Below are 16,986 nucleotides of genomic sequence, written 5' to 3'. Positions count from 1 at the left end.
ATTTATATTTATATGCATTTGTGTGTTCATTCTATAGTTACTAGGGATGGGCATAATTAATCGATGCTCGATAATTGATCGTTAAGAAATGCGTCGATCAATTTATATTGTTATCGATCAAAAGGACGTTGTGTTGCATACTGTGAGTCTTGAAGCATTTAATTGAATATAACCCTGCCGACTGGTGGAAAGTGAATGGAAGAAGGTTCCCCAGGCTGTCAAAGTTAGCGCGACAATACCTCTGCATCCCCGCAACTTCGGTCCCGTCAGAGCGGGTGTTTTCTGCTGCTGGACTGACAGTTACAAGGCTGCGTTCGCGTCTGACCCCCGAGCATGTTAACATGCTTATATTCCTAAACAAAAATATGTAGGCTGGAGTTACTGTATGCTATGGACAGTAGGGACAGTCACCACCGTATGTGAGTCGCTCTTTTCTTTCTTAATGTGTTGACTCTCGCTCCGCTTGGTGCCTCTTGGAGTCGTTACATTTTGCCAAAACTGTGATATTTTAGCAACAAGTCCAGCCTTATATATCTTCAATAAGGTATTGCTTTTAGATAGACTAGTTCATGCAATTGTTTGTAAATGGGTGGCTCATTTTTTTGTTGCGAGCCTTTTCCGCGCGCCGGCTGCAGGCATTATATGTCGGCCTTTTCCCCCCCTTTTTTTCATAACAGTTATACAGTTTAATGCCCACTTTTAGCCTACTGCCTTTGTTTGATTATTGTTGTCCGATAAGTTCGCTACTTATTGTAATTGGAATAGGCTACAGATTTAGTCTTGTTGAATCGTTTCCAAACCTTTAAGAGCGCCTGTAGGCGCATTGTTCGGACTTTACGAGCGCCGCATAGGCCTATAACCTATGCCTGTATTTATTATTTTAAAACTGTGAAACAGTTGTAGGTCTTCAAGTTAACTGTATTGTATTAATTTTGGCCCATACATTATTGTTGGAATAAAGATTTCATTGATAAAAACATTAGAAAAAAAACATAGAAAAAAGTTAATGATTAATCGATAATTGATCGATAACTCTAGCGATGCTCGATCAAGAAAATTTCTTCAAATGCCCATCCCTAATAGTTACCAAATAACATTAATTTTGTTTTGCTTGAGCTTAATGATAGTTTGTTTTTATCAAACCAGGTTTTTATTTTGCTCATTTCCTTAGTGATAATTTTTTCTAGTTGTTTGAAATTCCCCCCAGAACAGAAAATATTAGTGTCATCATCAAACAAAACCAACCTCAAGACATTTGAAACATTACAAATATCATTGATATACAATATGAACAGTTTAGGACCCAACACTGACCCCTGGGGGACGCCACAAGCAATGTCCAAACATGTTGAAGAATAATTCCCCATCTTCACAAACTGCTGCCTTTTGCTCAAATAGCTTTTAACCCAATCCAATACTATCCCCCTTATTCCATACTTTGCCAATTTATTGAATAAAATGTCATGATTGATTGTATCGAAAGCTTTTCTGATACCCCTACTGCATATTTTTTCTGTTCAATGGCGTTTTTTATTTCCTCAACTGATTCTATTACTGCAACTCGGCAGCAACACACAAAGCCTCCGACAATTTGTGTCCCGTTGTTTGTAAGAGAGCGAGCAGCCATTATGTCTAGGACAGCCGGATGTGAACAGGCAAAAAACTCCTGCATACAGGATCAAAGAAGCCAAAGCACGCCTTCGGACGAGTTTAAGGATCGCAACATTTAATGTCCGGTCTCTAGTCAACAAGACAGTAGGAATCCTAGAACATCTTCAAGATGTTGACTGTGACATTTGTTTTGTGCAAGAGACCTTCCTTCGGGATGGGAACAAGGCCAAGCTGATGGAAATCAAAGACTATGGATGGGATGTCATATCGGGCCCGAGGAAACACAGGAGTGGTGGAGGAATAGCCATGCTTTACCGGGATACTGTTCAGTTAAAGTCCAACAGCAAAGTCACGAAGTACAAGTCTTTTCAAGTCATGGAGTCACTCTTGCACTCTTAACAAGATACTGTAAGACTGGTAAACATCTATCGACCTCCGTACACCAAGAAAGCTTGTTTCACTGAGTGTCAATGAGTTCAATGAGTATCTCAAAGACCTCTGCATCAATCCTCTCAGGGAAACCTGAGAACCAGGTTTCCCTGAGAGGATTGATGCAGAACAATTCAAAGAATAACTAATTAACTCAAAATTAGCGGACTTCCCTGAAGACATGCCAGCAGACGATGCTGTCATTCTCTACAACACTGTGCTGACTCAGCTAATGGATAAGCACTGCCCTTTCATCAAGAAGAAGATAAAGAAGAACCCGATGCCCTGGTTGGACTTGGAACTCCGCATTCTCAGGCGCAAAAGAAGAGTGGCTGAACGTGCTTGGAGGAAGAGCAAAGAAGAAGAAGACCATGCAAGATCAGAGTTGCCTCATGTTATACAGTCGCCAGGACCGAAACAGCGTGTGGCAAGATCGGAGTATGTTAGAGCTAGGGATGAGTTCACTCGTTTTGAGTATGTCAAGAGATGTGCTCACCACAATGCCTCTCTCAAATCCCCCTCAGGGGATACTAAAACACTCTACAAGAAGCTCAATAGACTGCTTGGAAATTATGCTCAAGACCTTCCAAACTACAAAGATCCCGTTAAACTTTCTGAAGATTTCAAAGATTTCTTCGCAGAAAAAGTTACTACCATCCGGGATGGTATAGAGAAGGAAAAGAGTATAACTCTTACAGCAGCTGAGGAACCCTCTTTTGCTACTGACAAAGACCAACCCCTCAACAAAGACCCTACTCTTGATGAGTAGGGTCATCAGCAGATCTTACAGTTTCTCTGAGATAACAGCTGATGAACCACAAAGACTTAGGGCCCTATTTTAACGGTCTGAAACGCAAGTGGAAAGCGCAAAGCGCAAGTAGCTTTGTGGCCGGTTCTACGGCGCTATCGCTATTTTACAGGCGGATAAATGACACTTGCGTCGCGGCGCAAGTGTCAAAAGGGTTGGTCTGAAGCAGCCTAATTACCCGTAGGTGTGGTTTGGGCGTAACGTCCAACAAACCAATGAGAGTGCCAGCTCCCATCCCCTTTAAGAGCCATGAGCGCATTTGAATCGGACGAGTTGATATTTTGACAGCGCGTCTGCAGTCTCCGATGAGACAGATGCACATGAATTTCAAACTGCAAATGGCTCAGTTTATTGCCAAATAATATGGCCTAATTCACACATGGAATAAGGGGTTTTCTTCCACAACTTCAGAAATACTGAGTCCTCAAATAAATCTCGGCAAAGAAAACGTATATGATATAACATATGATATGCGGTAACTGTGGTTCTATTTAATGATATACGCAATACATTATAAACATTGTTTCTTATCAGTATTGTATGCTATCCTAATATGCATGTGTCCCCGCGTTAATAGACATTGCCATTGATTGTATTATGCGTTACGTGTTTAGTTTGCGTGTGTTTAAACAGAGCACACACGCGCGCCCGCATTCATTCATTATTTTTAACACTCACTCGCGGTAAAACAATGTTTTTCACGATCAAATACTCATCAATCCTAAAAGTTATGGGCATGTAGGCCTACACGATGTCTGTGTCAAGAAAATATGTGTTTGCTGTACGGTGTTTGCAGATGCATTTATTTAAAAGTACAACTTATTACCGCTGCATCAGCTGTTCTTTCCCAAATAATTTCCCAAGAATGTGCGGCTAGGTAGATGAGAGAAGCAAAGTGTATGCGCGAGGTTCACAAGCAATCCGTATGCATCGCATGCACATGTATGCATGCGCCCTTAAAATAGCATCTGAACAACCGCCACTGACTTTAAACCAGGTATTTCCTGGTCAGTAGCGCAATGGTATTCAGAAACGGCAAAATACCGTTTGCGCCAGAACACGCCTCCTCCTTCCGCCGAACCGCCCCTTGGGGCGCATGATCAATCCCTAATTTACCGGCGAGTGGCGGTGGTGGGAAAAGAACGCTCTGCGCCAGTAGTAAACTAGCAACGACACATTCATCTGACATGAAGAAAGCAGTCATCAAACCAACTCTGAAGAAGGACAATGCTGATGTTGACATCCTTAGCAATTATCGACCAGTCTCCAACCTTTCTGCTATTTCAAAGATTCTTGAGAAAATTGTGCTGAACCAACTCAACGTCCATCTCTCAAGACATAGTCTCTACTCAGAGGTCCAATCTGGATACCACCCTAATCACAGCTGTGAAACACTGTTGGTTAGAATGTGTGATGATATCAACAGGGAGATTGGAGCTGGCAATGTTGTCATTGTCGTACTGCTTGACCTCAGTGCAGCGTTTGACACCATCGACCACACAGTATTGCTGGAAAAGCTGCTGAATGACTATGGTGTCACCGGAAGCGCCCTGCAGTGGATGAAGTCCTACCTTGAGAAGAGATATTTCTGTGTAAAGATTGATGATACGCTCTCATCTTTCTTGGAGCTTTTGTTTGGAGTCCCCCAAGGATCACTCCTGGGGCCGATCCTTTTCATTTTTTACATCAAAGCCCCCCAGAAAATCGCAGGGAAATATGGACTTGATATCCAACTATACGCAGATGACTCTCAGCTTTACATCTCGTTTCATCAAAATCGTGCATCTCAGTTTACAGATGTTCGAGACAGAACCAACAGATGTCTTGCAGAGATAAAAGTGTGGATGGTCAAAAACTTCATGAAACTCAACGAATCAAAGACCGAGCTGTAGGTGCTAGGCAAGAGTCATGTCCTCAAACAATGTGAACTCAATGTCAGCCTGCAGTTTGGAAGCATGACAATTCTACCAACTGAGGGCAAAGGGGATAGCTGGAAGAGCCTTGGAGTGAAGTTCGACGAAACCCTCAACATGGAAAGACAGATCAACAGTGTGAAGAAGAAATGCAGCTGGACAATGATGAACCTGAGAACCAATGGTCGCTATCTTGACGAAGGTATCAAACTCATGATGGTGAAGCAATTAGTCATATCCAAGATAGATTACTGTAACTCTCTTTACATTACCTACCCAAGACCAGATTAAAGAAGCTAAAGTCCATCCTAAATGGGGCGGTACGTTTCATCTATAACATCCAAGACAGAAGTACTGACCTGGTTCCCTTCTACAAGAAATCCCACATTCTCCCAATAGATCAGAGGATTTTCTTCAAGGTCTGTCTACTGACCCACAAAACAGTTTATGGTAATGCACCTTGCTACCTTAAAGAACTCGTTGAGATGGAGGTAGCATCAGACACTTGCAACACCAGATCGAAGATACCAGGTGACAAAGATATCCAGAACGGCAAAGACGAAAGTAGATGCCAGGAGATTCTCTAACTACGCACCAGTTGCATGGAACTCTCTACCTCTAGTAATAAGATGCATTAATAATACCGACTGTTTTAAGAGAATGTTGAAGAATCATTTATGTAACCAGTTCTAATACCATTTTCATTTGTCTTTATAAATATAATGATGTCACTGTATATCAGTTGTTTCTTACCAACTTGATAGTCTACACCACATTCTGTGCACATTTCACAGCCAGCCGCTCTGACATGGTTAGCTGCCTTCCTTGCGTAGGCTTGCTAATCATATGAGCGGGATATAAATGCCTCATTTCATTTCAAGTGATGTTGTTCTGTTGGTTCTGAATCCATATTGACTAGGGATGCACCGAATTTCCGGCCACCGAAAATTTTCGGCCGAAAATGGCCCAAAACCGCTTTTTTCGGTTTTCGGCCAAAATACTTTTATCACCAAAACAGCATGGCCGAAACAGAAATTTGTGATGACGCAAACAAAAAGCACGGCCAGCACACGCTTGACTGGATAAGCGCCAATATGTCTGCGCTGTGGACGTTTTTCAATGTTTCTGAGAAAGACCCACGAATAGCGTTTTGCAAAAATTACAATGCCTTGATTTTAATGAAGTTAGTACACAGTCATAGCCATAAATGCAATAGTAATACACTCGTGTCAACACCGGTATTACCGAGTATAAACAGTATAAACTTTGAAACTAGGTCAACCGCCATCTTCTCCGTCAACTCTCCTCTCACATTCGGTGACAGCGTCTGGCAGCGCGCCAATTCTCGGTGACAGCGTCTTATAACGCTATATATAATAGTATAATATAATTGTATGATATCACGGCCAAAAGCTCTGTGCGCCTCCGGATGGCCGTTGCGCGGGGAGCTCTCGTAGGGATTGGGCTTTGCGGGGTTTGTTTACCGGTGTTGCTATGGTTACCGGTCTTGCTATGGTTACCGGTCTTGTGTGTTCCAATGCTTTATTACGTAGCCTATCTATTAGGTTTGTATATTAATTTTTTTATGAAAAAAAAACATCAGAATAAAATAAATAAAAAAGTGCTAAGACAAACTGCCGAACTTTATTTTTTAATCAAATGGGCCTAAAGATGACGGCGAATTTGTTTCCAGTAATAATTGTATTACTGGAAAAAAATAATAAAAAATAACTCAGTGTTGGCCTCAATACCAAGTTAATACCGTATACCGGGTCAACCCTAAATGGTACTAATAATTGGCATAATAATTTCTTTCGGTTTTCGGCCTTGGTTTCCTCATTTTCGGTTTTGGCCAAGAATTTTCATTTCGGTGCATCCCTAATATTGACTGTCATTAATTAATTTGTGCTTTTCTAAGAATGCGTCTAGACTATTGTTGAAGATTTTTTCTAATATTTTGGAGAATTGTGGAAGTAGAGAGACTGGTCTGTAGTTGGTGAAGTGATGCTTGTTCCCAGTCTTGTACAGTGGTATGACTTTTGCTGTTTTGTTTGGAAATGTACCAGTTTGAAATGATAAGTTACAGATAAACGTCAATGGAATTGAAATCCCCTCAATGACTTTCTCGACCAATGTCATGTCGAGGTCATTAAGATCAGCAGACTTTTTGTTTTTATATTTTGTAACAATATCCAATATTTCTTTCTCCTCTACTGCTTTGAGAAACATTGAGTAGGGATTTCTCTCCAATAATTTATCATAATCTTCACCAGATGTCCCTGGATCAGGAATTCTTTCTGCCAGTTCAGGTCCAACATTTACAAAGAATTTATTAAAACTGTTATCTACGTCATCCATATTATAATTTGCATTATCCTTATCAATAAAATACTTAGGATAACTTATTTGCCTAGGGCTATTTCTTATAATACTGTAGGGCTGCAACAACGAATCGATAAAATCGATAAAAATCGATTACTAAATGCGTTATACGAATTTGGTTGCTGATTCGTTGTGTCGCGCGATTAATAAGTTACTCGTAGGCGCAGCACTGTTTACAGCCAGCCGCCGACAGGTTGGTTCATGGTTCATGCACGCCCACAGCGAGCTTTAGTGTGGACGACCACAGCTTGTATTTTGGTCATATCTTAACACTGGACTGTAGGCCTACATAAAAGTGTTGTACCTTCACTGTCTTTGGGTTAAAAAAACTCCTTCAACTCAGTATCCGTCTAGTCCAACCGAAAACTCAGCTGCTGCGGCTGCAGACGTTGTGCAGAAGGGATCGGAGTCGGCACCGCGTGCATCAACCGTCATTCAAAGTAGCGGTAGTAATCACACAACCGGACGGTGTAGAAAGTCCCGTCAGTAAAAAATAGTAATGCAGTTTTTAAATCCATGTTAAAATCGGCAGGATATAGAGCTAGTTAGCTTAAAAAAAATCCTGACCAATGGTCACAAACAGTGTCAAATGTGATGTGTTCAGGTCGGCTCAGTAATCTGATTGATGCGTTCAAATGCAACAGAAAATAAATAATAATATTTGAGATTTTGGTGAAAACTTGTTTTCCCAGTAATATAAAATAGATAGTAAAGATAGAATTATGACCTGTTTAATGTCCTATCTTGAACTATCATCATCTTATCAGCAATTAAAGCAATATTACAAGTTTTATTTCAAGGAGTCTCGAAAATGGTATCAATAGGTTTGACCGGTTAACTATGGACCTCCCTTATGTACACATAAAAGTATATCATACATTGCATGTTTTTTTTTGTGTTATCCCAGGTATGTTTTTTTAATTTTTTATTATTTTATATTACTTTTAATAGTTCCGGGACATTGGAGCAATAACCTGGTGTTTTTACACTACAGTCTGCACTGTGAATTTGAAGTAATGTTCAGTTTTTGAATAAAGATGCGGCAATTCCAAATGTTTCTTTTTTTTTATCCGATTCATCGATTAATCGAAAAAATAAGACAGATTAATCGATTATTAAAATAATCGTTAGTTGCAGCCCTATAATACTGTTTAGTATATTCCATATTCCTTTAATATTGTTCTTGTTATCATCTAATATTTTCTTATAGTATTCTTTCTTGCTTGTTCTTATAATATTAAATTTATTTTTATATATTTTCTATTTATTCTCTGCATCTTTAGTTCTATGTCATAAGACATAGAACTAAAGTTCTATGTCAGAAGACATAGAACTTAAAAAAGTGTGTTTTACTTTTTACAGGCATTTCGTAATCCCTTTGTGATCCATGGACATTTGGTATATATTTTTTTACTGTATTCTTGAATTGGACAGTTTTTATCATATAATGACCTAAATATTCTTAGAAATGTTTCGTATGCACAGTCAATGTCATTTGCTTGGTGTATTATTTCCCAGTTCTGAGCCATTAAGTCATTTTTTAGTGCGTTGATGGATTCTTCTGACTTCACTCATTTGTATTCTGTTTGTTTATTTAGCTTATTCTTGTACTTGCAGTCATAGATTGTAAAGACTGGCAAGTTGTCACTGATATCATTAATCAATAATCCACTTATTGTGTTGTTTTCGATTTCATTTGTGAATACATTAACAATGAAAGTGGCACAGTGGGATGTAATTCTACTGGGTCTGGTGATTTTCGGAATTAGGCTCATACTGTGTGACGAGATCTCGTGCCACGAGATCTCGCGAGATTTAACTTGACGATATTACCCGTCGCGTTAAAAATCTGTCTCGCGAGATTTGTGATTTATCCAAACTTCTATTTGTCGCCTGTGGGGGCAGTAATGCACCATTGCTACATCTAGCCTGCCAGAACCTAAAGAAGGAGAAGGAAAAGAAGAGGAGAAGGAGGGGAAGCAGGGGAAGCATCGAAAGCAGCCATAAGCTGTGTTCGAAATCGTTCCCTATCACGGATATAGTGTACTATATAGGGTGCTCGCCATTTTGTAGTGGTGTTCGAATTCTCAGTGGTTAATTTCATGCACTATATAGTGCACTTAAAATACCCAAAATTTGAGTGTACATACGATGTAGCCTACATGTTACTCCCGTATACCACAATGCAATGCGGTTGTGAGAAGAAGAGGCTGAATAACCGCGAAAACGAATACATTTCAGGCCTCGACATTAACGGTTGCCCGCTTGCCCGGGGCAACCAAAAGTCATATTTGGGCAAGTTGAGATTGATTTCTGGTTGCCCGAACGGGCAAGTGGATTTTGGGTGGATGTTAATATAAAGGCTATTTATTCAAATGTTTTTAGAAACTGCAGAACAACCTTTTTTGCCGTAAAATAACACAAAATATAAGTATTTGCAATTTATCAGCGCGCCGTCTTCTCTTCTCTCGGAAAGCGAGTTAACAGACCCGCATCGCTTCAGTGCGAATATAGCCCCGCCTTCTGTCACTCGCAGTGCGTTCTCTGGCCGTGATTCGAAGGTGTTGGCTAAAGGTTAGCCAACAAAGCTAGCATCGCAAGTGCAGCAGCGCCTCCGCGAACGGTTTAGGTAGAAGGAAAATGGAGTAGTGATGGAGGAGTGCAGTTTGGAAGTACTTTGGATTGAGGCAAATTACCAAGGAAAGTCATATGCAAGAACACGGTTTTGGGTTTCATAACTGTGCACATGCACAGCAATAGCGATCTTTTTCACGAAATTGGACCCTCACAAACTATATATTACATGAAAGCTGAGCCTCCACTTATTCCAACAGTCCAAACCATATCATTCTGTGACTAAAACTCAAATAACAACTTAAGAAGAAACGTCCCCTTTTCTTTTAACAACCAAAAATGAAGTAGGCCTATTACCTTTGTGATTTTTGTCCACAAAGTTGATTCTGGTCGAATAAAACCACCATAAACAGATAACACAGTGTCTGGGCCAAATTTTGCAACTAAACATGGTATTTTCAATCAATGAATAAGAGAAGGTTTCTTAGGAAATAGGTAAATTGCCTTCAATCAGAAAACATATTCTTCAGCGCAATCTAGTGGCCATATGTTTATTTGCGAGTGTTTGGCTTGGTGCATTCGAATATATTTGCCCTGAAATTTAAATAGAGGTGTCAAGTGTCAAAATTGTAAGATATCTACCTTTATTTGTGTCTCAGAGTAAGACATCGCTCCCAAATAATAACGACCAACTGATAATTATTTCAGGTGGATATGTTATCTTCCACTTATGCTGTTTTCCATGGCTTTATTCACTTTAACCAAGTATCATCCCCATTGAATATTTCACTTGCTCAACAATCTTTCTTTTGGAACAAAGATGACATTATCGCCCTTGCAGTTGTGGAGATATACTCTATTTACTTTGGGTATGTTCTTTCCTGAAAAAAAACTTTTCCCCTGATATCGAAAATGGTATAGAATATCGATATTTTTCCAGGTATAGTGTCAAAGTTAGAAAATCCAGTATCGTGACTGACATCACTACTAGAAACGCGATTGTGATTATTCAGTTAGAGCTACAAGAAACGTGAAAGTTAAAAAAGACATATCTTTGCTACTACCTCTGACATTTAGTTAAGTACATTTGCATGAAATCATGCAGGTCTACATATAACTTGGCGATAGCTTTAATAGGTTGCACCGGTGGACTGAAATCACTTCATGGCACGATGTGACCGCTCGATAAATAAGTAAACAAAGGGAAGTTTGTTATTTTTTAAACACATGTGTGGCTAACATTCAGCTTCAGTCTGAGCTTGGATGATTTTTATGAGCCCCCCCAAAACCAGGCCGCATGCCTGGCAAAAAGAGGCCTGTTCAAGATTCTGATTATAATTTGGGCAAGTGAATATCACATTCGGGCAAGTCGAACCTGACCTGTACTTGCCCTATGGGCAAGTGATTTTGAAACCTTAATGTCAACCCCTGCATTTAATCAAAGTACATTTTGGGTACTTTGATTTGGTTTTGCACATAATATTGTTTGCAATTGAAAAAAAGAGAATTATTTTATTTATTTTAATTTAACTTTTATAAATGTTAGTTTTAGTTTCAATTTCATGCATGTAAAGAGTTATAATAAAACATTTCAAAATGCATGCGCGACTTGGTTAAATAAAAGTCTGTTGGTCCAGTCATATAATTTGTCATTGTAGTTTTCTTAAAATCTCGTCTCGTCTCGTGAACCCATTATCGTGTCTCGTCTCGTGAGCTGAGTGTATCGTCACACCCCTAGTACATTGTATTGACAAATTCATATGTAATGTTGTGTTTATTAGGATTTAACAGGTCAACAATGAAATCTCCACAGATAAAAACTATTTTGCTGTTTATTTGAGAAAACATGCCCTCTATCCAGTCCTTAAATATTTCAATGCTTTCAAAGCTAATGACATTTTTGTGTTTTTCCTTGCAGATTCCAATTGTTATACATTCCAGTAAATTATCAACCATAGTTGTCATACAATCCAATACCCTGAAGTTTAATGACACATCCACATATATTTAGGGATGGGAATTGATAAGAATTTCACGATTCCGATTCTGCTTATCGATCCGATTCCTTATCGATTCTCTTATCGATTCTCATTGGGTGAGAAAATAAGTATAAATGTGTTTGTTTGCATTACATCTCTTTAATATCTGATCAGAAGTGCTTCTAGTATTAGGAAATTGTACATTTTCAAATCAATTGGTCTAGACGAAAAAATATATGTTTCGCTTTTTAAGCCCAAATGCCATCATTATGTGCCATACAACTAAAAACACAGACTGAAAACAGCCAAGTAAGAGCTTGTGCCTTTTGGAATTCTAACAGTGCTCATTTGCATTCAACTTGTAACAAAATTAAACTGACATAAACAAAATTAAGCATTGATTAGACAGAGATTTATTAGATGGGCCTACCTAATAAACCATTGGAACACACAAGACCGGAAACCATAGCAATGCCGGTAAACAAACCCCGAGAAGCCCAATCCCTATGAGAGCTCCCCACGCTACGGCCATCCGGAGGCGACAGAGCTGTTGGCCGTGATATTATATATACAATTATAATATAGTATATAATATATTATATACTATTATATATAGAGCTCCGGGAGTCGCAAACTGCAACAATCACTTTCTCCTCCATTCCGCGGTTCACCCGGACTGCACTGCACTGAGTTTGACGGCTGAACGCTGATTGGCTGTTACGTTACACATGTCACTCAGTTATCACGCTGTTGAACGCTGATTGGCTGTCATCACGACAAAAACTTGTCGCCGGTTTTCTCCCGCGAAAAACTCGCCCTTATACGCGTCTCTACGTTCACTTTGTATGGGATCTTGTCGCCCCGTCGCGTTTGGTGTGAACGCACAATGCGATTCTTCCTCGGCGGCGACATGTTTGCTGCGTTCTGAACCAAATCAAAGCAGCGTGTGTGTGACGTCACGACGCATTTGCCGCGACCGGAACCGATAAGCGGAATCGTTAAGCAGGCTTGCTAACGATTCCAAGGAATCGGTTGACTCGGAACCGGTTCTGAACAAGAACCGGTTCTCGATTCCCATCCCTACATATATTACTACTCCTCCTCCACCCTTGTTTTTTCTGTTATTATACCTGAGTTCATAACCATTTAGTTCGAAGTCTATCCCTTTGTCTGTGTTGATCCATGTTTCAGATATGGTAATTATGTTGAATGGTTGTTTGAATTTATTTAAATATTCCTTGATATTATTGAAGTTTGCATACATACTTCTGCTATTAAAGTGTATAATTGATAGTTTGCCCTTTGATGTAATGCCCCGGTTATACTGGTCATCTGTGTAGTAGCAATATTGTTGTCATTGTTAATATTTGAGAAGAAATTATTGTCCGGGTCTATGTCTTCTTAACGTACTGGGTGTCAGACCTTCTTAACGTACTGGGCGTCAGACCTTCTTAACGTACTGGTCGTCAGACCTTCTTAGCGTACTGGTTGTCACAGACCTTCTTAGCGTACTGGTTGTCAGACAGACCTTCTTAGCGTACTGGTCGTCAGACCTTCTTAATGTACTGGTTGTCAGACAGACCTTCTTAGCGTACTGGTCGTCAGACCTTCTTAACGTACTGGTCGTCAGACCTTCATAATGTACTGGTTGTCAGACAGACCTTCTTAGCGTACTGGTCGTCAGACCTTCTTAACGCACTGGTTGTCAGACAGACCTTCTTAGCGTACTGGTCGTCAGACCTTCTTAACGTACTGGTTGTCAGACAGACCTTCTTAGCGTACTGGTCGTCAGACCTTCTTAACGTACTGGTCGTCAGACCTTCATAATGTACTGGTTGTCAGACAGACCTTCTTAGCGTACTGGTCGTCAGACCTTCTTAACGCACTGGTTGTCAGACAGACCTTCTTAGCGTACTGGTCGTCAGACCTTCTTAACGTACTGGTTGTCAGACAGACCTTCTTAGCGTACTGGTTGTCAGAAAGACCTTCTTAACGTACTGGTTGTCAGACAGACCTTAACGTACTGGTTGTCAGACAGACCTTCTTAACGTACTGGTTGTCAGACAGACCTTCTTAGCGTACTGGTTGTCAGAAAGACCTTCTTAGCGTACTGATCGTCAGACCTTCTTAACGTACTGGTTGTCAGACAGACCTTCTTAGCGTACTGGTTGTCAGAAAGACCTTCTTAACGTACTGATTGTCAGACAGACCTTCTTAGCGTACTGGTTGTCAGAAAGACCTTCTTAACGTACTGGTTGTCAGACAGACCTTCTTAACGTACTGGTTGTCAAGACAGATCCTTCTTAACGTACTGGTTGTCAAGACAGACCTTCTTAACGTACTGGTTGTCAGACAGACCTTCTTAGCGTACTGGTTGTCAGACAGACCTTCTTAACGTACTGGTTGTCAGACAGACCTTCTTAACGTACTTGGTTTGGGCGGCAGCAGCGGCTGTACCAGGGGCTCCGAGGGGGCCCAGAGGTCTCCTCCAGTCCGCCGTCTGGGTAGGATCTTCAGATGCGCCTCGCTGCATGTTCCCTGCAGAGAGCCAAAGACAACTCAACACTGGCATCTGAGAACATCAACGTCACCCTTTACCGTTACACTACTTGAATACACCGGCATATCCAAGAGGCATTACACAAAACATGCATGTCACAAATGATCATCTTCCAAAGAGTATGCTGGAGTTCTAAAACCTTATGGACTTTTATGGACGTACTCTAAGCAGGGCAGGCCCGAATGTCATTTTTCAGGCTTCGAATACTCATTGGTTTTTCCGAGCGAATATTCGAATACTCGTTCCAGAAAACAACACCATCAAAAACAACATTAATAATCCCTATATACTCCCTGGAACCGATTTTGACAGTATCTGCATATTTTGTTGAAGATTTAATAGCTTTTGAACGTTAATTAGTAGGCCTAAGTAGGTTGAAGTTCCTTAGTTTTTCCCCGTGAAACCGAACAGCTGTTGCTCCGTTCCAAATCAGCTGTTCTCTGCCATCTCAGCCCTTCCGGGAGCTTTACAATTCATCCTGGAACGTGCATCTTTTCAGGGAATTTGTACAATGAATCCATAACAAATACAGAATATTGATTGTGTCCATATTATATCCATTATATTGACCGGGTATTCCCAAGACGCTCACGCTCTGCAGCAAGCCAGTCACAGTTGATTGGCGCGGCGCTGTACAGCGAACGTAAACAAACAACTAAGCTAAGGTTTTAAGTATTACTTTTCCTCCAGAGATCCCGCTAATGTTGTGTTATAAAGTAAAGGGAAACAAGATATCTATTCTTCCTCCACCTCTCTCGCTTCTCTGCTTGGTGTCGCTGACGCTTATAGTTTGCCTCCCTCGCTCTGGTAACGTCACGTAGAAGCTCCGAATACTGATTTAAGCTTTGAATACTAATTTCCCAAACGAGTATTCGAATATTCGAATAATTCGGGCCAGCCCTAACTCTAAGACAACCCAACAAACTAGTCGACATCGAAGGTTACTAATAATTACATTTGAGTTGGTAATGGGTACTGCTAACTTAATCTACTCTCAAAAGAACGTGACAAGACAAGAGGTTCGTAATTTCAAACAAATTTCAAACTGCATTGAATCATTAGTGTAAGCTAATGATGTATGAGTAATTACTCCTCGAGCAAGATAGTGAATTATTTCAGTCATCATTCACGCTGGCTCAGAGTGAAAACGCGTTCGCATTTCCTTTACCATGTAGTGCTTTTTGTCCCTCTCGACAGTTCATAGACCAGAAGAAGATGGAAGCCTCCATGAAGCTTACCCGTCCTATGTAACTACAGATTAATTATTCTTCGCTCAGGAGGATAAGTGAGATTTTTGGCAGAGATAATTTTACACCAATGGGGACTTATTTATGAATGAATACGTTGATTTGAGGTAATAAATGACTTGAAAATTAAAATATTACACATTGTCCCTTTAAGGAATAATAAAATAGTCAAATTCAGACTCCTGTTGGAAGGATGCGAGGAGGGGGGTGCAGTCAATGATTTAGAAGAGAAATAGCCTTAGGGAAAAAGCTATTTTGGTGGCCTGAGGTCCTTGTCCTGGTGGCACTGTACCGCCTACCCGAGGGGAGCAGCACAAATATGTTGTTTGCAGGATGAGACTGATCAGCAGAAATTGTACCTGACCTCTTCCTAACCCTGGCCTCTTATATGTCCAAACAATACCAGTGTTTACCCTGATCAGGTGTGTTTAGGCCTGAACAGAGTATTCCCTTAAGAGGTGTGTTGAGTATTACCTGAACAGGTATCACTTCAGCGTCCACCTCGACTCTGCATAGACACCCTCCCCCTTCTGGCCACCATTGTACATTGTATTGTATTGTGTTGTGTTGTATTGTATTATAGTACTTTGTGTTTTGAGTATTCCCTGAACAGATGTGTTAAGTATTCCCTGGAACCTGATCAGATTTGACGAGTATTCCCTGGTACCTGATCAGATGTGTTGAGTATATTCCCTGTTACCTAATCAGATGTGTTGACTATTCTATGGTACCTGATCAGATGTGTTGAGTATCCCCTTGTACTCGCCCCATCCTCCGGCGGTGTGTTTGGATCCGCAGTTCGGGGGTCCGGAGCTGAAGTACGTCGGGAACAGTCGGTCAGGAAAACTGTAATCCATTTCTTGATTGTCTCCTAGCTGGTCAGGTCTTCATGGAAACACGTCTCAACATGTTCTTTCACAAACACACGTTTTGACAGTTACGAGTGATCAATGCTAAGCGTTACGATGTTTAGACGGCGTCCTTGGCATTATTAAACTCCTCGAAAAATCAATTTATTCCCCTTAAAGACGTTGGTTTCTTAAATTGTGCAGAAATAAACGCAAAATAGCACATATTCCTGAGGACAGCAGCACATGGTGACGGCACATGCACAAACAGAGCATGCTGCACACTGCTGACGAGACTACGTCACGACAACAACCAGGAAGCACCGCATGACCACGTGATCACCACGGACCGCCCCCTTTTGGACCATACACCTTTTACACGAAGCGAAAAAAAAAAAAGGAAACGTACTGTACGTCCACACCAGAGGCGACCGGTGGCCTTCTATATCTATCTGGATATCATGGACATCCGCTGCTGAAAGCGTCTCAAATGAAGTACAGGAGCGGAGAAAGGAGCTACAGGAGTTACGTCTCCAGCGAGAGTTTGGACTGCAGCGGTCTGCTGGCTCCGACGCAGACATCCGAATTTATATATTTACATTTACATTTAGGGCATTTAGCAGACGCTTTTATCC

The 16,986-nt window shown here is 40.7% G+C and overlaps 1 protein-coding gene and 1 long non-coding RNA gene across 4 annotated transcripts in view; one reads left to right on the top strand and one right to left on the bottom strand.

Annotated features, from left to right (window-relative positions):
* taf1c (TATA-box binding protein associated factor, RNA polymerase I subunit C) overlaps positions 1-16,663 on the bottom strand; it is a 41,225-nt gene extending 24,562 nt beyond the window's left edge. The window contains exons 1-2 of one of the 3 annotated variants that reach the window (XM_060038338.1): positions 16,235-16,663; positions 14,126-14,234 (exon numbers count right to left, since the gene is read on the bottom strand). In XM_060038338.1, the coding sequence (XP_059894321.1) occupies positions 14,126-14,234; positions 16,235-16,360 (235 nt within the window). In that variant the 5' untranslated portion in view covers positions 16,361-16,663. Of the gene's footprint in view, positions 1-14,112; positions 14,235-16,234 lie in introns of those variants that run through there. The other 2 variants (XM_060038339.1, XM_060038340.1) reach the window with 2 other exon arrangements.
* LOC132447529 (uncharacterized) lies at positions 8,625-11,371 on the top strand. Its single transcript, XR_009523099.1, has 2 exons — positions 8,625-9,339; positions 11,264-11,371. It is a non-coding gene; the product is annotated as an uncharacterized LOC132447529 (long non-coding RNA).
* Positions 16,664-16,986: the final 323 nt, after the last annotated feature.

The sequence above is a fragment of the Gadus macrocephalus genome, chromosome 19, assembly GCF_031168955.1.
Source record: "Gadus macrocephalus chromosome 19, ASM3116895v1".
Lineage (NCBI taxonomy): Eukaryota > Metazoa > Chordata > Actinopteri > Gadiformes > Gadidae > Gadus > Gadus macrocephalus.
The sequence above is the reverse complement of the archived record's forward strand: the minus strand, read 5'-3'. Positions and strand labels throughout refer to the sequence as shown.